The sequence below is a fragment of the Podarcis tiliguerta genome (genome assembly GCF_965153285.1).
Source record: "Podarcis tiliguerta genome assembly, chromosome: 7".
Lineage (NCBI taxonomy): Eukaryota > Metazoa > Chordata > Lepidosauria > Squamata > Lacertidae > Podarcis > Podarcis tiliguerta.
In genome coordinates, this window is record NC_139540.1 from 52,939,431 (window position 1) to 52,962,857 (window position 23,427).

Consider the following 23,427-nt stretch of genomic DNA (forward strand, 5'->3'; position numbering starts at 1 on the left):
AACAGCTAATCCATTCTGCAGTAAGGTTCCATGAATGCTGCAGATGCAATTCTGTAGGTGGAAAAGTGGATCACGACAGGTGCAGCTTGTTGTTTAAAGGTGAAAAGAGCTACAGCCAACCTGCCCTGCCCCTGACACACACACACACACACACACACACACACACACACACATTTTTCAAAACAGTTATTAATGCTACAGGGGTCCTGCTCTCTTTTGCTTTTCTGGCCACAATGGCTACGTGTGGCAAACCGCCATGGCAATAAAGGCCATGGATCATTTTTGCCATGGTGCAATCTAAAACCCATCACTGGATTGCATATTTTACGCTTTCCCTGTCCTAGTCCCAGAGGAACAAAATGCCAAGTGGCATAATATACGTTTGTCCTACTAATTTGAAGCAAAGCAATGGAGGTGGAAGAGGAGAGAGAAGGCAGGATTTTCTGATCACATAGAGTTTGGGTGGGGGAGTTATACACACAGAAAACTCTCTCTGTGTGTGTAGTTATCGATGTTGCTCCTAAACTGGAAGATGTTCCAGAGACTTTAATTGAATTGCATATTTGCTTATGCATGCATTTGCTTGATCACTATATTAGTCACAGTTGCTTTAGGGTTCATGCTCACAAGAAGAAGCCAGAAAATCAATGTGCACTATTAAAATAAACTAAAGGTACCTTCCCTCACAGAGCAATCATGTCAAATTTCACTCAATTAATGCTCCCCATACTGAATTTAACGTATTGCCAAGCCCCTTGGTTAACTACCTCTGTAATGAAAGTCTCCATGGAAAAATGGCTTAAGTGCTCAAAAGTAATGAGAAGAGAGAATGGCCAGTGTGAGAGATGTGCCATATTTCCTTTCCTAGCAAATCTCTGTTGAATAATTCAGCATAAGATTCATTCTCTCCCTCTTTCTCATATAATTTACTGCATATAACCTGCATATATTTCAACTTCTCACTACTTACTTATACATATGCATACATTTACAAGCTATACCTGGAATGAGGAGATTAGTATGACCTAGTCAAAGTGCTTTATCATACCTGCACAATTATTCACTGCCATATAGTTAATTGATCAGTAAACTTGTTTTACAAGCTCCCCTCCCCTACTATTATATTAGAAGTTGCAGTAAAACAAAGGTGGGCAGCCTCCAGCCCACCAGATTATGTTGAAGTTCAACCCACCAGCCCCAGTCAGCCTGGCCCAATGGTTAGGAACAACAAGTTTTTAATTTTTAACCTTTTATTATGTTTTTATATGTCTTGGAAGCTGCCTACTGTGGCTGGGGCAACTCAGCCAAATGGGCGGGGTATAAATAATGAAGTAGTTGTTGTTGTTTGTTTGTTTGTTAACTTTGTATACAGCTCTTTGTCCAAAGATCTCAGAGCAGTTCACAGCATAAAAATACAAAATAGAAACACAAACTACATGTTAAAAACAAGAACAGAACAGTAACACACACACACCCTCCAACAAACACATATAAAAGGACATAGAATCAGTCAAAGGCCTGGTTGAAGAAGAACATTTTTGTCTGGCACCTATAGATGTATAATGAAGGTGCCAGGCAAACCTCATTGGGGGAGCATTCCACAAATGGGGGGCACCACAGAAAAGGCCCCTTCTCGTGTGATGCTGCCCTTTGGACCTCTTGTGGAGGAGGCACACAAAGAAGGGCCTCGGATGATGATCTCAGGGTCCTGGTTGGTTCATATGGGGAGTGGTGGTCCTTCAGCTATTGCATTCCTGAGCTGTTTGAGGCTTTACAGGTAAATGCCAAAACCAGCATTTTGAGTTACAGTCCAGCAACATATGGACAGTCAGTTTCTTCAGCCATCCAGTAAAAGGTACATGTCTTCCAGTGATAGAGGAAATAATTTCATTGGGTGGTGCCCAAGTAGGCAAACTTCTCTGGCCAGGTGTTGGGTGCAAAAATGCATATACTAGGGAAATGTGTGCACATTAATCCATGTATTATTTAAAATTACATACAAAAATTACTTTGCAAGCATGTGCATAGTACAAAACATTTGCACAAAAAAGCTTGACAAATTTTTCACTGGAAGTTCTGTTTAATACAAAAAAGTGCACACTGATGCGGAGAAGCTAATAACTGAATTTAAGATGGGGGAAATGAGCAACTGAGAGAAGTAAAAATTGACCTATTTACCCATCCCTACTTTTAGGTTATAAACATTCTGGACTTAGTGGCAAGATTCAAGAAGTGTAGCCTGACTATCACATGTTGGGGATAGCACTGCATTCGGAGAAGCAAGTACTTTTCCTAATATAAACCTAGGAGCCATCATGATGATTATTCAAGCTGTGAAGGCCTTGTCATTTTTCACATGAATTTGAAGCTGCAAGCTATCATTAGAACGGCAAGGTTTGCCATTGGTGGCAGGAAGTACAGAGAGTGTAATCACAAGCATGGTGCGTAATTCTCGGGTTCCTACCAGGATGGTCACCGACATCCTGCTGAGAGTCTAAAAAGAAGGTCAAGATAGGCAATATTTCTTCCTCTTGCTTCTTCTCTTGAGGCGAAAGCCTCGCCGCCTGCTTTTCATCAGCCGTATCTGAAAAGTCCTGTGAGAACAATCGTAAAATTTGTAACATCCCAACTGTGACTGGACAGCATTGCTCACAGCATTTAATTCTCTGGATAAACTGTGACTTTGTCATGACACTGCAGTAACTTGGTTTCCCCACAGCCTGCTAAAACCCTGCACAAGCATTATGCTTGGAGAGACATCACACTCCAGACAAATCTGCAGATCTATCGCACTTAGCTAGATAAAATAAGTTGTCCTGACAGTCAACAAGATTTCAGGAATGAAAAATAGACTGCAGACACTGCTGGGCCCAGGCAACAACATACATCTTAAAATAAGCTTATGATGCTGAGATTCCAAAGGTCACCTGGGAAGTTTCAAAGAAGCTACAAACCAAGGAGATTCAAACCAAACTAGAGAGAACTGCTTAGAGGGGAGTGGGACTGTGGCTCCTTCCCCCATTCTTCTTCATCCCCAATGGCTTCAATTCAGAAAATTGGGAATGAGAACATACTCACATATACATTCCATGCTGACGCTCCATATGGACAGTGCAAATAGAAGATGCATAGATACCATGGGGCAAGTCTGTCAGTCCAGTATTTCTCAAATTTGGGTCCCCAGATGTTGTTGGACTACAACTCCCATCATTCCTAGCCACCATGACCAATGGTCAGGGATGATGGGAGTTGTTGTCCAATAGCATCTAGGGACCCCAGTTTGAGAAAGGTTGCTCTAGCCTCTATGTAGTATTATTTATTAAATTTGTATACCGCCCTTCATCCATGGATCTCAGGGCAGTTCATAACATAAAATGCATATGGTGGATGTGTTGAAGGATTACTTGTGAACTGCTGTAGAATATGGCAGATCCCCCAAATGAACTGTATGGGCCTCAGCATGAAAACTGAGGCACATTTTCAGGAAGTGCAAGGGACAGCATCCAGCATACAAGGGGGTATACTCAAGATGTACATAACTTGAGTGGTGAGCCCGTGATAGATCCATCTACACACATACCAGGTTTTGGTCAACCAATTTAATAAATAATAATAAAGAAATATTAACCAACACCACCCCTCCCAATTGCAGCAAATAAAATGCGTGTACATACACATTTGCTTTATTTATAAAAACAAAAAAGATGCAGAACAAAAAATTAAACCAAATAAACATGCCTAAAACATCAAGTCTGAACAGGGGAGGGCGGCAAGGGGGCAGAAAGAGATAGAAAATTGACACCCTGCTGGCTTTGGAGGAGGAAGAGTAGCAAAATGCCTACACTGGACCCTGTAGCTTGGGTACAACTGTCCAGAGACATTGCTGGCAGATGATGATCATGTTAGAAGGCAAGCAAATTAATGCAATCTTGACACTGTGGAGGATGTAACTATGTAACTATGGGAACAGAGCTGGCAAATGGGTTTGTTTGTTGCAAGGTCTGGTCCCTAAGGAACAGGAGAAAGTCAATAGGTGAAGCTTCCTATCTGCATGCTAAGAACTGCATGTTTTGAATTTCTGTCTGCCATGAAGCTGCTAAATTAGGGTTACCAGAATTAGGGTAACCTCCTGGGCAATGGCGCGCCACCCGCCTGTGACTCCCGAGCCTTCCCTGATCTCCTGCCCCCTTCCCCCTTTGTTTTGACAGATCGGGGGAGGCTCGGGAGTCGCAGTCGGGTGGCCATTGCCCAGGAGGGGCGAAAGAGGCGCAGTTTATCTGCCAGGCAAGGTGCAAAGCCCTTCTTTCACACCCTGTGAAATATAAATGTGCAGAGTTTTTAAAAAACTGGGCAACTGCCGCCTGTCCCTGACTCCCGAGCCTCCCTGATCAGTCAAATCAAAGAGGGCAGGAGATTGGGGAAGGCTTGGGAGTTATGGGTGGGTGGTGCACCATTGCCCAGTTTTTAAAAAACTGCGCATTTATGTTTCATAGGGTGCAAAAGAAGGGCTTTGCACCTTGCTTGGCAGACAAACTGTGTGCCTTGCGCCCCTCCTGGGCAACACCCACTCGCGACTCCCAAGCCTCCCCTGATCTGTCAAAACAAAGCAGGAAGGGGTAGATCATCAGGGAAGGCTCGGGATATGCATTTGTGCTTGGGCCCAGGGTCTTTTGTCTCACCATCCCCACTACTGGTATGCCCCACAGAGGACCTTAAGGTCCATGAATAATCATAGTTTAGAGGTCCCGGGCCCTAAGGAAGTCAGATTATCCTCCACTAGGGCCAGGGCCTTCTCAGTGTTGGCTCCGACCTGATGGAATGCTCTGTCCCATGAGACCAGGGCCCTGCAGGGCCTATAACAGGGCCTATAAGACAGAGCTATTCCACCTGGCTTTCAATTTGAACTTAGACTGATCTTTTATTCCCCTTCCTTCCCTTCCCTCCCCCTCCCCTTTTTATGAAGATTACCCGCTCTGGGATCCCTAATTCTCCCCTGATCTCCTCGCTGGCCCAAATAGGACTAATTTAGCCAGCTAGCCCTGGTGGTCATCTAATGTTTATTGGATGGATTTCCCCCCTAAACTGATTTTTGAATTCTGAATTTATTGTTATTCACGTTTTATACTGTATTTTATGCTGTTTTTTGTTGCATCAATTAAGTGTTTTAAATTTGTTGTTAGCCACCCTGAGCCCTGTTTTCTGAACCAGGAAGGACGGGGTATAAATAAAAATGTATTATTATTTATTATTACTGACTCCCTGTTGCTACTCAGCTTCAAAAAAAAAAGGTGTCCCTGGATTCATTGAAAAATATCTGGATTCATTGAAAATAACCATATGCTATATATACATGGTCTCTCTCTCTCAAAGGGGAAAAGGCAGGGAGGTAAGGGGTTGGGGAGAATGTTGTTTGAACTTTAAAAAGTAATTCAAAGCTAGCCCTGGCAGCAAATACAAACTGAAAAGAAGAAGCCTAATCATGACATGCTTCACAGTTAAAAAGCATTTTCCAGTTGTATTGTACTGTTCTGCTAAGGCAGACACATCGGAGAAGGCCAAGAAGTTCATTCAGTCACCAGACCTCCAAGGTGGAAAAATATAATATATGGATGGCTTGAAACAGGAGCAGGGGAATACCACACACAACTATAATGAGGCACTCTGCAAAGTCAGAGTCAATCCTTTGAACTTCAGGGAATCATAATCCATCAATCTGGCTTCCGAAAGATGGATCATCATTTGTTTGGCGAACATGCAGGATCAGTTACAGGAGTGTTCTGGGAATTGTAGTTCAAATGACCTTTCATGTTAGTCAAAACAATAGCTCAAAGTGACTTTCCCACTTACAAATGGATTGTACTTTTCACTCAATGCTCCTGGTGCACAGTTCTTGTTAAAATAAAGTGAGGCAAGGACCACATGAAGCCTTTAGTAACTTAGATACAAAGTTCCCTTTATTGTTTTGCATTTGTTTAAAAAGTGAAACCCATCTGGCTAAAGGCAAACCTAAGATATGGCCATAACAGCTAAGCAGCTACAGCAGATGTTGCAGAGACCAGTGAAAAGTTACACAAAACCTGGCCTGATAGCCTAGAATGTCAGTCTGTATAACAAGTTTGCCCCCCACCTCAAAGAATTGCAAAATGGACATAGAAGAATTGGGATTATAGTGTGGGTGAGAGGTGACTTTTATGGGTGCCAATGTGATTTTTCCTCCCACTGCAAATAGCTGACATGGGGAGAAGATTCTGATCAGGATCGTGAGGTCAAAGGGTTAATCACCTCCACTTCTCTAGTGTCATAGTCCTGATCTAGCTCAGGGACTCTTGCACTGTCTATTTGGCCTTTTGCTAGTGCCCACCTTGGGAGTAAGCAATTCCATAAATTAATATGTCGTTTGGAGAACTACAGTGTCTATCCTTCAGCTTTTGCAAATCTGTTTTGTGTGCGTTAAAATCACAGCCTTTCCCACCAGAACGGAAGCACAAACCTTTCCTTACCTTGGCACCGCTGCCATGCAATTTTGTATAGAAGACTGGCAAAATTAACAGCATCTGGCCCTGATCACAGTTAATGCAAGGTGCATGAATTATAATGAGGTGAACAAATTTCAAGCGGTTCTTTTTATGGCAGCATCTAAAAAACTATTTCATTCATCTCCCATTCTTTCTCCCAAGTTTTGGCCAGTAGGCAAGATAAAATGCATGCACATGCAAGCTTTTCTTTGCATGTTTGAGGTTTTTTATTTTCTATTTTAACAACAAATTGACAGGGTTTAGATACAGGATTTCAAGGATGAACCTGAATATGAACATTATGAGGTTAGTAAAAGCAACACAGCAATAAAGAGACCTACCATTAAGTGTCTGATCATCGGTCCTCAAATGCCCGTTCTTGCAAGCCTTCCTGGTAGCATGTATACAGAACAGTAGGATATGATACTGGTAGGTGATGTGTTCTCATTCTCTCTTTCTGACAGAGGAGGAAGCACAGCCAAAGTACTCTGCTCTTTTCATAGTAGAAGAAACTGCACAGCACTATGGTGGCTTCAGGTAAAAGAGCTAGCAAGCAATTATGCAGCACTGGGCAAGATATGTATTTATTGAAAGAGCTAAGTTTCCAGAAGCTGCTTTTAAAAAGCTCAGACCAGGGAGTGAATGCCATCAGCTCCTGAAGAGCCCACCAATGTCCTGAAACAGCTCTGCTGTTCAATTCTTTTGCCCTGTAACTTTACTATTATCATTTAAAATAGCAAACCGCTTTGAATGCTTTAGCAGAAAAGCTGCACCAAATTTGAGTAATAATTTGTCATTCAGCTACTCTTGTGGAGGCTGAACAAAGTACAAAATCCATTTATGCAGCAAGTAGTGTAGGAGTTTCTGGCTGTTTTTCACACCTGACACCAGTGCTATTTTTCTAGAAAAAGAGGTTCTGGAACTCACTAGGAATGCTTCCCTAGTTCTCTTATAATGGCAATAGAGCCCAACTTAGCGGTGCTGTCACTGAATTCCAGCGAGTTCCGGATGAAAAAAAGCCCTGCCTGACACTATTGGTATGAGCTTTCAGATTCAAGAGATATACTGTATTTTTCGCTCCATAAGATGCACTTTTTCCCTCCTAAAAATAAGAGGAAATGTCTATGCGTCTTATGGAGCGAATGCGTGGTCCTTGGAGCCGAATTGCCCAGGGGCAAAAAGCAGATTGTGCTTTTTTGTTTTTTAAGAAAGAGGGAAGGGGGTGTTGAAACAAAGCCGCTGAGCATCTGATCGGCAAGGGATCGGGAGGGAGATAAGGGACTCTAGAGATAAAGGAGGCTGCGGTAAAAGCACATGGCTACTCAGGATTTTTGCATTGGGCTACCCCAAACTCACCGTCAAATCACATATCATGTCTGTGGCCACAGCATGAACCACAAAAATCATACATCCACTGTTTCGCTCAGAATATTTTTTTTCTTGTTTTCCTCCTCTAAAAACTAGGTACGTCTTATGGTCAGGTGTGTCTTATGGAGCGAAAAATGCGGTGCCTCATGTCAGTTTTCCATGGCCCATTGCTGTGTTCCTTGGCAAAACAGACAGAAGGTACCCTCTCCTTTCCCAATAGCAACTACCGTGGAAAAAGGGTTGGAGGAGGCTAACTGTAGCAGCTCAGAAGTCAGGAAAGGGTTTTCTAATATGCACAAAGCATTCTCCTTTATTATTACTTCAAAACCTTAAGAGATGTGTTTCAGCAACACAAACAAGTTCTAGGATTAATCAAGCTTAAGTTAAGCTATGCCTGCTTTGCAATTCTGCAGAACTATAGCTGGAGCATTTCCACCTCTAGGACTAGGCTAACTTGCAAACACTCTGTCCACTATTGTTTTGAATTCTTTGCCATCTTATGAAATATTCAGTTCCAGACTCAAGAATGAGATCAAATAGGATCTGAAGCATTCTGTAGGGTCTGCCTATTTCCCTCCCGCTGACAAAATGACAGAGAAAAATGCACCAAGACAGAGGCAAAGATTCTGGTCTGTTTGTTAAGTGTTCTGCAGATGAAAAACCAGCTGAAATCTCATTGCCTTTTTGAATTCAAATGCACTCACCCACTACTGAAACTAATCCTCAGGATAGTAATCAATGCCATCGTCAGTAAGTTTATTGTGCTAGCCAAAGGCTATGACAAAAGCATAGAAACACAATTTCAGATACAAAATATAAAGGAAAATACATGAATATTTTCCTGTATGAATTTTTGTCTCAGAATATATCTGTAATTGTTTTCATTCATCTCCACCACTCCACTTTTCTCATATTTATTAATTTATATACAGCTTTTACATTCCAAAATGGCTTCTGGGTGGCTTACACATCTTTCCATTGAATTGGAGAAAAACATCTCACTAGTCCTTATATGACTCCAAGTGGAGGTTAAGATATAGATTCTATGAAATTATTGACCTATGGCTATTATTCATGTTGATTAAATGTAAACCTTCATGTGCAGAGGCAAAAATCCAGTGAATACCAGTTGCTAAGTGGCCTTCGAGTCCTTCTGGTGGTCTACTGGCAGCATATAATGGTCACTGTTGAAAACACAGGATGGTATTCAATGCAAGTCATATTCAGAGGAGGCCCCCTGGAGTTAATTAACTTAGGCTCATTAATTTCAATAGGCTTACTCCAAGGAGGACTTAGCTGAATACATTCCACAATGTTGGACTAGGTGGAATCATTTCGGATTTACAATGATTCAGTGCTTCGAAACATGCCTAGATTTGTATTCCAACAAACAAAGATAATAGTCTATAAACAGTACATCAGAAGTTTTACTAAACTGTTTTACTAAAGTAATCAAGGCCCCACAAGAGTCTTTGTAACATCTTCACTAATATCTCTGTTAAACAATATACTCTTACATTATGAGATACTGTTTCATGTTTATTTGTTGCTCTCCATAAGTTTTTGGACTACAACTCTCCGTAAGTTTTTGGCTGGGCCTGCTGGGAGTTTGGGTTGAACAGCAGCAGGAGGGCTTCAGGTTAGCCACTCCTGTAATCAGGATACGTTCCCTTATCTAACAAGAATGCTTAATTTCTGCAGGAACACACATAGTCTATTCAAAGACAAAGTAATTTATTTTACATGTTTACAGAAAATAAACTATTCTTTTTAATTCACAGACAGCTAACATAAGAGTTTTTGTTACATGTAAATTATGGTACATATTTTTAGAGACAGGTAAAATTCAAAATAATCATCTTCATGTAAAGCAACTCTGTTTAAAAAACTAAATTCAGTAATTTGTACCAAACCAGCTATTAACTTTCTCGGTGCTCAAATAAAGGACCAGATTGATTATACAGTATTCATTTGTTTCTTCCATCCACACCAGCTCCATATGTACTTTTCCAGTCAAATCCATGTAATTCAAATAATAACTGGGTCCCAAATATTGATAGAGACCGGATGGCTTGGGAGACAGCACCATATTGACTGGAGCACTAAAACACCAATATGGTTTTTGTGAATCGTCCAGAAGGGTCACATCCATAATGAAACAATTCTAAAGCATGCAACAGACAACGAGAAGGGGAAAAAGTAGAAAGAAAATCAGTCTCCATACTCCTTATTCCCACAGAGCTATAGCTGGCTTTTGTTGCTACACAGAATATAGCAGACAAGATTAGCTGTAAAATAGTCCTTCTAACACAAAATCCTAATAACCCAGATACACTTCAATTAATTAAGTGTGAGAAAATTAGGTGGGTCATCTTTATCTCCTTTGATTGTAATAACAGCCAAGGTCAAAGACTTATATTTTTTAAAACAGCAATATTTTTAAGGTGTGGCTGTGGCAATCATGTTATTGTCCTATTGTTTTTGTTTATCGTTATCAGCAAAATAGCACAGAAGACATTTACATCTTCCTTCTGAATCACATCATAAATCAGCAGCAGCGAACTCAATAAGGCCTAATTTCCCATTAAGCAGATGTGTAGAGGCTACACAAAGCTGTCACCAAAAACAAAACTAGCATTATTTGCTAGAGCAGTGGCAGGACCAACTATTAACTTCTAAAAATATCCCTCGACCCCAATCTACCACATTACGGATCCCTAAATTCCTTTACCAGCTTTCCCTTCTCTCTCTCTTTCCACACCCCCCACCCCGCATTTTACCTGAACATTGCCTTCAAAAACACCTGTCATCCAAGATAAGCCAATGTTTCCAACAAGAGGTAGATGTTGGGCCGTTCTTTTGTAACTTATCACAGTAAACCTCAGGTATCCATTTCTAATGTAATCTGTAACAATCAGCAAGCCATAAAAAGATACCTCATATCAGATTAACAGTGAGTGGAACATTCTTCACTCTCCTCTAAATAAGATTTATGTCATCTATGAATACAAGATCCAAAATGAGTCACAGCCAGTCCACCAGACAGCTTTCTGATTGTGACATGGACATAGAGGTTAAAAGTGTATCACTTAAGACAACACTAACAGTATACTCATGATCACAATACCTCAAGAACCACCTTTCCCAAAATAAACCTACCAAGACCCTCTGATCATCATCTGAGGCCCTTCTTTGTGTACACCTCCACAAGAAGTCCAGAGGGTGGCAACATGAGAACAGGCCTTTTCTGCCGCCCCCCCCCCCCCCAATTTTTGGAATGCTCTCCTCAGGGAGGCTCTCCTGGCACCATCATTAAATATTTCCTCTATAACCAGGCTTCTGGCCTTTAGTATCTGTAGCCTTTTAGAAGTGGGCGAGATGTTTTTAATGTATTTCTTTTTTCCTCTTGGTTTTAATGTATCTATGTTTGGGTTTTTTGTCTGCCTGGTTTGGTTGGTTGCCCATTGCTTTGGGTTGCCTAGGGCAAGATAAAGCGTCTAACACATTCAAATTACTTTTAACAACAACAATGTGTTGTTATTATTACTCCAACTGTTAACACTGTAAAGGTCAGGGATGCTCAAGATGATGTCCTGAGGCCTGAAAGATTCCTACGGCCCTATGGCAGCTAAATTAATCAAACTGTATTATGCAATCTTCTACATTATTTCCTACCCCTTTGCTAATAATCTTTACACTGCTCATCTTTTAATGGCCTCAAGACATCATATTAAATGCTCTAAGATAGCAAGTTGAACAAGAAATCCACTAATCACCCCTCTTCACTATGAAAACTGACCATTTATGTCCACTTCAGTTTCTTTGTCAATTCATCTACAGTACTGATTTTCCAAGAAGAAGATTTTTGTGCTATAGCTATTATGAGGGTCTATGTCAAAAGTTTTCAGAAGTTAATCTGCATGATAATCAGCTGATTCATCCTTACCCAAAATATTTCTTATTATAAATATCAGTATTGATACTTTCACAGTGTTTCAGGTTCATCTGCATATTTGGCTGACATCTTATATTCTAAGATGTAACCTTATCTTTTAGGTCATTGCCAACCTCAGAATTACATGACTAAGTGGAACCACAATGAAACTGTGCAGTATGAAACATTCCTGTTCTGTTTTCCATTCTTTTATGTCCTCTTCTCCGCAGGCTTCTATTATTTACTCCACCACCAGTCAGATAGCCGCAAAGAAAGTTCAGTTTTCACTGGGCTGCTTTGGGAGTTATTTCCAACCCTAGGTTGCCCCCTCCAACACTATTTTGTATGTCTGAAAACCTGAAGGTTTCTGCAAGCCTACTGATGCTTCCATCTTGTGCATGTATGATGCCATTTTGGCTACATAAAAGATTCACTATCACAAAATTGAATTTGCCGTAAGTAGAATGTGAATATAAAATGTCAAAATATAGAATTATCTGTGTCTCTTGCCTATTATATTTCCTTCAGTCTAGCCCCAATGCACTGGTCACCATTTTCCGATACCTGAGCAATTGGAACAGAACAATATTCTGCTTGATGAGAGATCATGTGAAGAAAGGAAACAATATCTAAAACAGGCTTCCTCAACCTCGGCCCTCCAGATGTTTTTGGCCTACAACTCCCATGATCCCTAGGTAGCAGGACCAGTGGTCAGGGATGATGGGAATTGTAGTCTCAAAAACATCTGGAGGGCTGAAGTTGAGGAAGCCTTATCTAAAATAATGGTGTGGTATCAGACATTGAGATCTCCACTCAGCTTCTCTCTACTGAGAAAGGCACAGTCAGTAGGTCTAGAAAATAATTTATTTGATGAACACTTGGCCTATCCTTCCAACTTATGCAGCAAACAATTAAGGAATTTTAAACTGTTAATGTGCAATGGTCAAGAAGGTTTCCTGCAAGGCCAATCGAAAGCTCCAATAAAATCAATCAAGAGGTAGAGGTCAGCTAAGAAGTCATTGTGTAAAATAAAAATAGTTAACTGCTGCTATCAAATGAGCAGTACCTGGCCAAAGTCACATCTATCATAACCATGTCCCTTCCTATTCATGTCCCTTCCTGTCCATGTCCCTTCCTCTTCACCCCCAGGGAACAGCCAGAGAAATCTACAACTCCTGCTTTGGGCAGGGATCCCCTTGGCTTCCCCAGGCAGCTGCAATCTTGCTCCACTCAGACCAAGAAGAGACAATGGGTCCAGGTTGGAGGGGGGGATAATTACAGACAAGGATCATTCTTGTGGCTAGGAACACATACTAAAATTAGATCAACAGAAACCATCTTAAGGATGCCATCAAATTACCTTTTTTACAAAACAAACTACGAAATGTGCCACACATGTAAGTATTTCCTCTGCTGTGTAAGTCAATGTGCAGCTGATAGCCATGCATGCCATATTCTGGGTCAATATCATCTAAGATAGCCTTATCTGGGGCTGCAGCATATATCCTGAAACAAAGAATAGGAAAGAAATAAGACATAATGTATAAAAATATGTTAAGAAAACATAGAATAAAATGCTTGTTGTGAATTTCTTCCCATTTTTCATAGTTACTTTCAGCTTCAAATATTCCTACTCAGGCTGTGTTGTCATCTGAGTAGCCTTTAGAAATTAGCACATTTAAACAGCCTTGATTTAAACATATTTGTAAGTTAATTTCTCTGGCAGTTATCAATCATGTTTGAACTGGATAACAAGATCCCAGTTACACAGATTTATTTCTAAAATACTTTTCCTTGTGAAATCAACTTCAAAATGCATATGGTGTTATCCCATGTACTGTCATCTTGGTTTTGATTGAATGTCTGTTACAGTAGTTTGGTTGTTCTTGTGTTCAATTCCAGTACACACTAAACTGTAAAGCAGCAGGAAGAGAAAACAACATATTCTCTGTGGAGGGTGACTTGTCCTTATATATGGAGAAGAGCTTCTATTTACCCCTGCTGATTTATGTGTGGAAGGGTTCCTGTTCTACTCCCAATCCCAACACAGTATGTATGATTCAAAACCTTCTAATCACTACCGCCATATATCTATACTTAAACTATAACCCGGTAGTCATTGTGCTTTATACATTGTACAAAACCAGCCAGATATGCTTTTAAGTCAATAAAAACAAGATGTTCTTTATGTATAAACTATAAAGGGAAAATAAGGTTTTATAAATGACAGTTGCTTGCAAATACAGACACTTACATAAGACTGACTTAGAAAGCATTAGGTCCCATCCCTATCAAACTTAATACCCTTAGTCACTCAGTTCTCACCACTGCCAGGTACAGAGGACTTATGATGGTTTCCTATGAGCCGAGCATGCAGGCAGTTCTCTCTGTGGTCAGCTCCAGAAGCAACTTGCTGAATTCTCTCTCACTGTTAACAACCAAGCCTCTTCAGCTTAAGCCATTGATTCAGCTCTATTGGGGGAGACTATACTTCCAGGCTTTCTTTAGCCTCAATGGCCCATCTTCCACTTGTCTCAGCTCTAGACTTCAGATTTCTCTCCCAGCTGCTTCTTCTGGTTCAGAGTCTCAATCAGTTTCACTATTTCTGAACAGTGATAGGACTGGCCTTTGAATGTTGCAGCCAGCATACTTGTCAATCAATCAGATTTGAGTGACATAGAATTCTGTGTCTTCAGACCACTTTTCAAGTCCAATGAGTGACCTAGAATTTCTACCCAGTAAGCCAACCAGAAGTGAAATTTTACAATCCTCTCAGTATAAAAAGAACCCAGCTTTTCTCAGACCACTCTTACGCAATTAACTGCCAGCCACCAACAGACAATCATTATTTCAAACTTAACCTTTCACATAGCCCCAAATAATACATTATATACTAAACAAACACATTCTAAAGGGTGATTTCTTCAAATCCTCTGCCAAAATAAAAGGGAAAACACTTCTAGAAAATCAGAGAACTGAGTATATAAAACTCAACTCTATAATCATTTATATTGAAAGGTATCAGGCAATGTTTAATGGAACCTCAATAATTTAAGTAATTTAATTAAACATTTTAAAGCCACAGATTGTTGTGCTTTGTAAGTCAATTATTACAAACACTGCCCAGCACTGCCCAACATAATTCACATTCTTGTTGAAAAAGAATCATATTTAAGGGAAGTTATGTTTCAAGAGAACTTAAGTCGTAGAGCTACACTCAGCATCCATAAGACAACTAAAATCGGTACTTACACTGTGGCAGAGCCAAGGGTGCTTCTTTCAATGAGCTGATGATAATGAAGACATGCCATAACGAAAGCAATTTCACTTTTCTAAAAAGTTAATTATAGAGAACATATATTTTCAGCATGAAGTATTTAATTTTCCAAAAGGACTTTTGAAGAGTAAAATCCATTTAAGCTCAAAGAAAGACTTGTCCTACTCCAGATTATAACAATGTATCACTGGCATTTTAATATACTATTTTTATAACTTAAAAGCAACAGACTACAATTCATGTCGATTGCTGTACACAGTTCCCATCTATTATTTAAACGCCCGAACAGGCTACAAAAGGAGCCTTTGAAGGATGCAAAGTGTCATAATAACGTAATAACCTGGCTGGATTAGGCCAAAGGCCCATCTAGTCCAGCATCCTGTTCTCACAGTGGTAAAGCAGATTTGTGGGGAAGCCCACAAGTAGGAATCGAGTGCAACAGAACTCTCCCCTCTTGTGATAGTCCTTTTTTCGGTACTCAAAAAGAAAATTAGAATTAAAAATAGGAAAATACTAGAGTTCTTTGTGTTAATAAACTGGAAATCTGATCCAAAATCTACTGCCTTAATAAATGAAACTCTATGAAATCCTGATTAAGAAAATATACCTTTTCAGAATTATTCTACAATGGGAAGTAAAACTAGGAAGGGCAAGCAGCTTTGTTCAACCCCAGTATAAGGAAACATGTTGTCCCTGAATTCCTTGTACTTCTAGAAGTAATTCCATCTACCATAACACAATCTTCATACACCTTTCAGCAGCAGCCACATTGTATAATTTATCAGTACATTTTGGAGTAGCCATACTATTAACCAAATAACAGCTAAAGAAGACAGAAAATAAAGAAATGAATAATCTTAAAACAAAGCCTTAACAGCCAATTAGCATATGGAATAAGAAACTTGAAACTAGTTTAGGTTTTATGACCTGCAGTATTGTTTTCATCTTGTAAAGGGAGATATGTAAGTTTACATATAAGAAAACAAAGAGCCACTGCCGAAAGCATCTTATTGGGGGAGTAATCTTACCTTCCAAAGTCCCACCAAGAGTCCTTGATCAAAACAGTAAAGTTCAACAAGGGCATCACAGCCAATCATCTTTGCATTTTCTGTCAGGTTAGCCAGATCATATTCAGAAACTAAAGAACGTTGCAAAGGCCTTTCAAGAGACATCAGATTAGTTAAGAAAAGAACAGGTATTGTTAATATGGAAGTTTGATTAGTTTTTGTCTTTTCCAAAACGCTGACATAATCAACTAAAAAGCTATTGCACATAACTTGTTTTTGGAACAAATTATAAGAACAATACTGCAACTATTACTGAAGGGGTTTCCAACTTCTCCTTTGTTGGATGTCAACTCCTGTCCCCTCCACCTTCAAAGTCTAAGGCAGGGTTGTCCAACCTATGGCCTCCCAATGTTGTTGGACTACATCTTTCCTCATCCCCAGGCAGCATTGCCAATAGTCAAGGGAGATATAATCCAACAACATCTGAAGGGCGACAAGTTAGCCATTTTCTGTGCTTGTTTTCTTATTGCACAAGCAATGTGTACATGGAGGACATGAGGAACACAGGAATCAATCACCGTCTGATGCCAAATCCATGGATCCAGAAATCTCCTAAGCAAGCAATAATAAGCAATCACCATACTGCTATGATAAATAGCTGTATGCATACATCTCTTTGCCTTCCTTCTGTGTTAGGTATGTTAGTCCAGAACACACTGCATATGGAGCTTAACATGGCCCTGGACTGTATTAATGTCTGCTACTACATCACAATTGACTGTCACTGGTGGGTAACTGATTTGCAAAGTACAGTGCTGTGGTAAATGTCCTTCTACTACAAGCAGTGAAAAATAAGAATTCTAAAAAAATGTGTCAACAAATTATTCATCAGCAAGCTTCAGCAAGCAACCACTGCTCAATATGCTATGAACACAAGTTAGGTGGCAATCCTAGCCCCCATTATCCAGACGTAAGATCCACTGAATTCAACAGGACTTACTTCTGAGTAGATGTGGTTGGGATTGCACAATTAAAGAATTAACTTACCTATTCTTAGGATGAACTTCGCTGTCACTCAGAAGTACAGGTGTCACTCCAAATATCTGCAAAACTGACAAAGTTTCTAAACAAGGCCACTTTAAATAATTCCAATACACAGTAACAGATGTCTCATTATAAGAGATGTCTGTCTGCTCCAGCACATGTTGCTTTCCATTTCTGTCCTTTACTATGACCATCCATTTTAAACCAGAAATCCTGTTATTGGGAAAGCAAAAGACAGAGTGCAAAGTTTAAGGTAACAATCCTATGCACAAGCTGGTGTAAAGCAAGCCCGGCATCAGTTAAACTGGTGTAAAGTACAACAGATCCAAACTCTGTTCCACAGCAAGGCTACTGCTGGTTGAGCCAGTCTATAAAATACTGTTTGAGTTACACTACCCTGTTTGCTGGTTTAATTTACACTGGGCTGTCAGGTCACATGACCAAGGTGGGTGAGCTTAGGATTGAGCCTAAATCCTCTCTGTTTAGTCCACCAGGCATGTCTCAGCTGGAGGGCCCTAGCTAAGCCAGGATGGGAGGGATATGTCAGTATATCTCTGGCTGCGCCGAGGATGATGGAGTTAAGTCAGTGTAGCCTGGCTGTACCGGGAACCTCCTGACTCATCCAGAGAGCTTCTGGATCTGCTCATCGCAGTTGACCTTGCTGTAGGATTGCTCCCTTAGACTGCCACTTCTACATACAGATAAAGCACATTAAAATTAACTATAATCAAAATGCTTGGAATTTCATAGAAGAGAGCCACATTTCCCCCTTTGTTTCTAAAACAGAACCCATTTGTTTTCTCCAAAACATGCTCTACAAACAAAATCCAAAGATAACAAAATTATCTATATTCTTTCAATTTTATGAACTTCCTACCTGGTAACTAAATATTAATCATAGTATCAATTTTACATATATTTATCAAATGATCCATTTTTTCTTCCTTTACTCACAAAGAAAATAGGTAGTCATTAAAATATAAAAAATGTCGATGTATTACACATTATATAAAACTGCTCACTTGATAGCTTCTTTGGTTTTCAGTGGAAGGCCAGTATGGGTATTTATTGGCTTCAGAAGCTGAATCAGATCAGCTTTGCCAGCAGCTATTTTTTTCATGATGTACTCTTTCTTCCAATATCCTGACTCCCTATCTTGCAACTCTGGAAGATTCAGAGAGACAGCTGATTCCTGGGCAGATTCAGTCCTCCATTTTTTTCTTTTAGGCAGAAAAGACTTAGAATATATTTTGAACCAGATTGTACTGGAGAAAAATACAACATAAAATAACATAAGAATCGCTGAAATATTTAAAGAGCATGCTGTTCTGAGATAATGTTTAAGCCATCATTAAGTATCAGGAGGCAGATTCTATCTACCAAAAAAATTGCCAACACTTTGAATGATCTTAATGTAGCTGAACTGCTACAAATTTTGTTAATTAGCACTCATGATCCAGCTTTATGTCATTCTCTATTAATGTTAGACTAAAATTAACACTAAAATTGACTATTGGATGATAAGCGCACAACATTATCTATTCATAGACTCAATTTTTATCCCACCATCCTTCAAAACAAGTCTCAGGACAGTCATCAACAATTGAAAAGCTAACAAACACAATCAATATAATCAATATTAAAAGAGCATAAATGACCACAAATTATTTATGATTGTTCTGGATTCCTTAGAATAAGATATTAGGTAACCACCTAAGAAACTAAATTAAAAACCCCAACAGTTTTTTAACAAATTATATCAAAGGGAATCCCCCGTGTCTTCTGCCAGCCAATCCAACATCAAAAACAACACTACTTTCATAGCAGCACCTGTAAAAAGGCCCAAATGCATAAGGAGGTTTGTATTTTGAATTGTACCGAGAACAACTTGGGAGCCACTGAGATCCAAATGGCACATACATAATCACTGTTAAATATAACCTCCCTGCACACCCAGTGGCCAAGAATTATTAAGGCAATTTTTTTCTGATGCACAGAGGGCAAATAAGTGCCTAAAAAGCAGTTAAACATCTGATATTTATAGACCTAACAAAAGTTTACTGGTATACACATGTGTCCTTGTTTACTATTATACTTTTATTCACTTATTATCCTTAATCCTTTTTCAAACCACATCCTCAAGGCCAATGATGGGAAGGGGGAGTACTACAGTATACAGAAACTACAAAATATTATGAGCATGTAAATGAAAGTATTTATTTACAATATTTATATACCATATTTCTACCATAACAGCTCTCAAAACAGTAGATGAAGCAGATGTGTTTCTGATGCAGGGCAGCACTTGCTTTATTCCCCAAACTGGGACAAATCACATTCAGACTGATTCAAACTTCCGCATAGCTTAATAACACTATATAAGTTCTTTCATGTAAACTGCTGTAACAATGAGAAAAAATTAGTACAGTAAGTTGTACTTGCTTGCTTTCTCCCAATGACCAAACATAAAGGGATAATATAAATTAGATTATAATGACTACTGTCATGTTAAAAACCTCTGGCTATATTTTACTGTCCCTTACTTGTCATTGGACAGATGATAAAAACTTTTATTCACGCAGCCAGTACACAGCAGTGACTCTGCATTCAGGTAGGATAATATCTTCAGTAGTATCTCTGATGGCATTCTGGAGGATGAAGATGAAAAAGTGATGCAATTATTTGAGTGGAAGAAACATGCAGCAGCATATATCAGAATGAAATCTATCCCTGCTTCATAAATCTGGAACACAAAAATCTGTCTACGTGAAAACAAAAGCAGAAATAACCTGTAGAATTCCATCATCACACACAAACATAATATGAAGAAGGTAAATGTAATTTAGGGCACAATGGGCATCTCTCACTCATTTAAAGGAACTTAAGTGGAAAAACGTTTCATTCTAGTGATAGAATTAGTGTCACTCCTGCTTGCACACAGAAGTCCACAAGAGTTTTAGCAGGTGGAAATATATACCAACAGTTCACAACATGGATCAGCACTGTTCCATGGAAGGTGCCTATGTCGGTGCAGAAAAGGTCCCTATTGTGTGAGGGGAAATATGACAAGCACACTAGCTCTAACTCTATGGTGTCTATCCCTGTCAACCTCCCCAAGTTGGAGGCAAACATTTGTAACAGAGTCTGCTCAGAGGCTTCCTCACATGAACTCAGGGTTATAAATTACATAGGGGACCTACTTGAGTAGAAAAGGCTCCTCACCCCAGAAGTTATCCCTCCAATTCATGTAGGGTGATAGGGATGCTCATCCCCACTGTCTCTCATCATGTGATAAATTAAAACACTTGAATAGGTCTCAGCTGTCTGCATCATGTAGCACTGATCCACACTGTACATAGGATGACCAATTTCATTTCATACATTATGACTACTACACTGAGCCTCAACCACACATATAGGTTTCTCAGCAGCTTCCACATTTCTACCCTCATTTATGAAGTGGTACAAGCCTCATTGTTATTATGAAAATATACGATTCATTATTAGGGATGACACTGCCATGAGCTGTTCAGCTACACAAAATTAATTTAGCATTTTCAATGTACAATCACCAAAAGAATTCAGTTTACCTTCAGGGTCATGTGAAAGAATCTGTGGTTACACACCAAGACATGTTTACAATTAAACCAGCTCTTGAAATCATAAATGTCCAGCCAAGTATTTAAAAGATAAATACTTGTCTACTATCCTAAGCATGCTTGCTAGTGAATAAGTACAACTGAATTCAGTGAGATTTACATACAAGGTAAGCATGCATCTGTAAAGCATCAAGAGTAAGTTACCTGTCAAAATCAATTGCAGAATTTGACTTGATACTAGTAGACCTCGTACACATCCTGCGAGTGTGTGTCTTTTTGAGTTGCATGGCTGCTGGGTATTCCGACATAGAACTATAAAAAACAACACATATTATTATCATCATCATCATCAGGGGTGGGAACCATAGGCCCAAGGTCAAATGTGATCCTCCAAACCTCTCTCTGAGGTCTTTAGTCCCAGGCCACAGTTCTCACCAGCCCTATTTCATGCCCTCCTTGAGTGATTTTGGCCAGGCTGGAATGCATCCTTGAACTGTACTGTGATGATGCCTCTTGCCTGCCTGGATGGAAAGATTTGATGGGTGTATATAGAAATCTAACTTTTAGGTAGAAAGTCGCATACTATCCAAAGGTAAAAAATCACCTGTTGCTCCACTCACTTTTACCTCTGTCCTCTCCCACCACTGGGTCCCCAGAAGATTGCCAGCGAGGGGAATACAGCCCAATAAGCTTGCAAAATTATTTGTTCGCTGTTGTTCGTTGGGTTTTTCATGTTCTTGCCCTCTTATAAACTCTTATAAATCCCACCAAGTTAAATGAGTCTTCCTCCCAAGCGAGTACAGGATTGTGGCCCAAGGTTTGCAACACTTGAAAAAGTGTTAAGCATAGGCTGTTTAACGCTTTCTCTACCATCTTTCTTTTTTATTGTAATTATGTTGTCGTGCTGGTGTTGTTCAGCATGGTTTTGGTCTGAAAACCAACCCAGGAGTATTTATGGATGAGTCGCTACATCATATTACAGTGGTACCTTGGTTTACAACCATAATCCGTTTCAGAGGTCTGTTTGTAAACCAAAACAGGTTGTAACCCAAGGTGCGCTTTCGCCAATGGGGTCTCCAAAAAAAAATTGTTCGTAATCCAAAACAATGGGTTGTAATCCAAAAAAAGGTTGCAAAAAAAAGGATGCAAACTTCCAGGTTTGACGTGTTTGTAATCCAAAACATATGCAAACCAAGGTACCACTGTACTACAATTCCTCCTAAAAAAGGAGTCAAATTCAAGAATGAAATAGCAATACTACCAATCAGCTTAAAAGGGACACATAATGGGCACATAACAAGCAGAAAAACAGGTAAGCGCCCCCTCAAAACACACACACACACACACTTTTCCACTGACATAAAGACTTAGGCTGTATATTCTGTGAGAGAAAGCGAGTAAACCTGCCTAAAACTGTGAGACTCAAGAAAGGCACCGGGGGATCTGGGTTTAGGGCGTTCAAACAAGACGCCTCGTGATCCCCCACCCACCCCAGCAGTAGCGCCTGAAGGAGCGACTAAGAATGGCGACCGCGAGTCGACGCCGGGAGAAGGGATCGCGTCGGACAACGGGCGCGAAACCCCTAAGCTGTGCTGCCTCAGAATCCAACCGCGTCCTGTCGCCATGGCGACGTCCGTCGAAACGGGGCGGGGGGTGGGATGGTCCTTCGCTACCGCCCAGTCAAGGCCGCGAACGCGTCTACAAAGAACGCGACGAAGTCGAACAAAAAGTAGCCCCGGGCAGAATTCTTCCGCCGGCGCTCCTGAATTTATTCCCCACAAGCAGCTTCCTTCCCGCACTTGGGTCAATGTAGAGTATCTAAGGGGCGGGTCGTGGCGAGACGAACGCGCGTAGGGCGGGGTCGCCTGTTGCCAAAATAAAGGAGAAGGCCGGAGACGCGTTCTTTGCTGCTTTTGTCCTGGGGGCGGGGAGAGTTGGCCGTTAGGGCTGATCCTGATCTATCCCAATGCACGTTTCCTCAGATGTTTAATGGGCCTCACTCCCAGATAAACGTGCACAGACAACCAAATGTACCTGTAACCTCAGTCTTTAGGAAATCCCATGCATGTTTTCTTGGAAGCAAGCCCCACAACTGTGCCCTCATGGAGCTTTGCTTGCGTGTTGTCAAAACGTGCAAAGGATGGCATCCTTACAGCGCAATCCCGTAAGACCCAGCTAGATTATTTCCTGTTGCCTGGGAGTTAAACCCCGTTGAATTCAGTAGAACTGATTTATTAGATAAATGTATAGGATTGCTAGCTTTCCTTATGCCGGGCACAGTTGGGGGGGGGGGCATTCTACCACGTGAGCGAGCTCCATCCGCAGCCCAAATACAGGTTTGCTTCTTGCACACGAAAGCTGCGCCATTCTGAGTTGACGGTAGTGCACGCGTCTTTCTCGCAGACGTCTGCACACATAATGCTTGCACACCACGAGTCTGACGTTCTCAGATGGCGGGCTACTGCTTATTTGAAGATAGCCCTATGAAGTTTTACAGAACCTGCTTAAAGGGCAAATAATTATTTCTGAGCAATGCATGCAGCACGAACCTAACCTTTTATTTATTATGCAAACGATAAAGGGTGGACTTGTCCCAGAGCACGTACGCTCAATATAGAGACAGGCGCTTTCGGGAAGGAGGAGGCTTCTAGCAATGTAGTTCTGAGCAGCGAGGCTAGGCGCG

At 40.4% G+C, this 23,427-nt stretch overlaps 1 protein-coding gene and 1 long non-coding RNA gene across 5 annotated transcripts; both read right to left on the bottom strand.

The window, feature by feature from the left end:
- Positions 1–1,478: 1,478 nt before the first annotated feature.
- LOC310681862 lies at positions 1,479–7,511 on the bottom strand. The gene is made up of 2 exons (XR_014513661.1): positions 6,857–7,511; positions 1,479–2,594 (listed from the first exon to the last, which is right to left on the bottom strand). It is a non-coding gene; the product is annotated as an uncharacterized lncRNA (long non-coding RNA).
- Positions 7,512–9,600: 2,089 nt separating this feature from the next.
- On the bottom strand, positions 9,601–22,510 carry FBXO15 (F-box protein 15). 4 transcript variants are annotated; one of them, XM_083449818.1, is made up of 11 exons: positions 22,235–22,510; positions 21,141–21,265; positions 20,949–21,056; positions 19,689–19,793; positions 18,168–18,410; positions 17,149–17,358; positions 16,123–16,252; positions 15,070–15,149; positions 13,178–13,323; positions 10,664–10,788; positions 9,601–10,047 (listed from the first exon to the last, which is right to left on the bottom strand). In XM_083449818.1, exons 3-11 carry the CDS (start codon positions 21,050–21,052, stop codon positions 9,778–9,780), a joined length of 1,413 nt encoding a protein of 470 aa, XP_083305944.1. In that variant the 5' UTR covers positions 21,053–21,056; positions 21,141–21,265; positions 22,235–22,510; the 3' UTR covers positions 9,601–9,777. The 4 variants fall into 4 exon arrangements, with proteins under 4 accessions (XP_083305944.1, XP_083305943.1, XP_083305942.1 ...); XM_083449817.1 differs by having other exon boundaries at positions 21,141–21,261; positions 22,148–22,258; XM_083449816.1 differs by lacking the exon at positions 21,141–21,265 and having other exon boundaries at positions 22,152–22,510.
- Positions 22,511–23,427: the final 917 nt, after the last annotated feature.

Bases quoted from the DNA above. Each gene is read 5' to 3' on its own strand.
- FBXO15 (XM_083449816.1), bottom strand. From the start codon at position 22,369: ATGGCGACAGGACGCGGTTGGATTCTGAGGCAGCACAGCTTAGGGGTT. The intron at 18,411-19,688 runs GTAAGGGACAGT...ATTTTTCTCCAG, and splicing joins TATCATCTGTCCAATGACAA to TACAATCTGGTTCAAAATAT. The intron at 10,048-10,663 runs GTAAAATGCGGG...TGCATGCTTTAG, and splicing joins TTTTTGAAGGCAATGTTCAG to AATTGTTTCATTATGGATGT.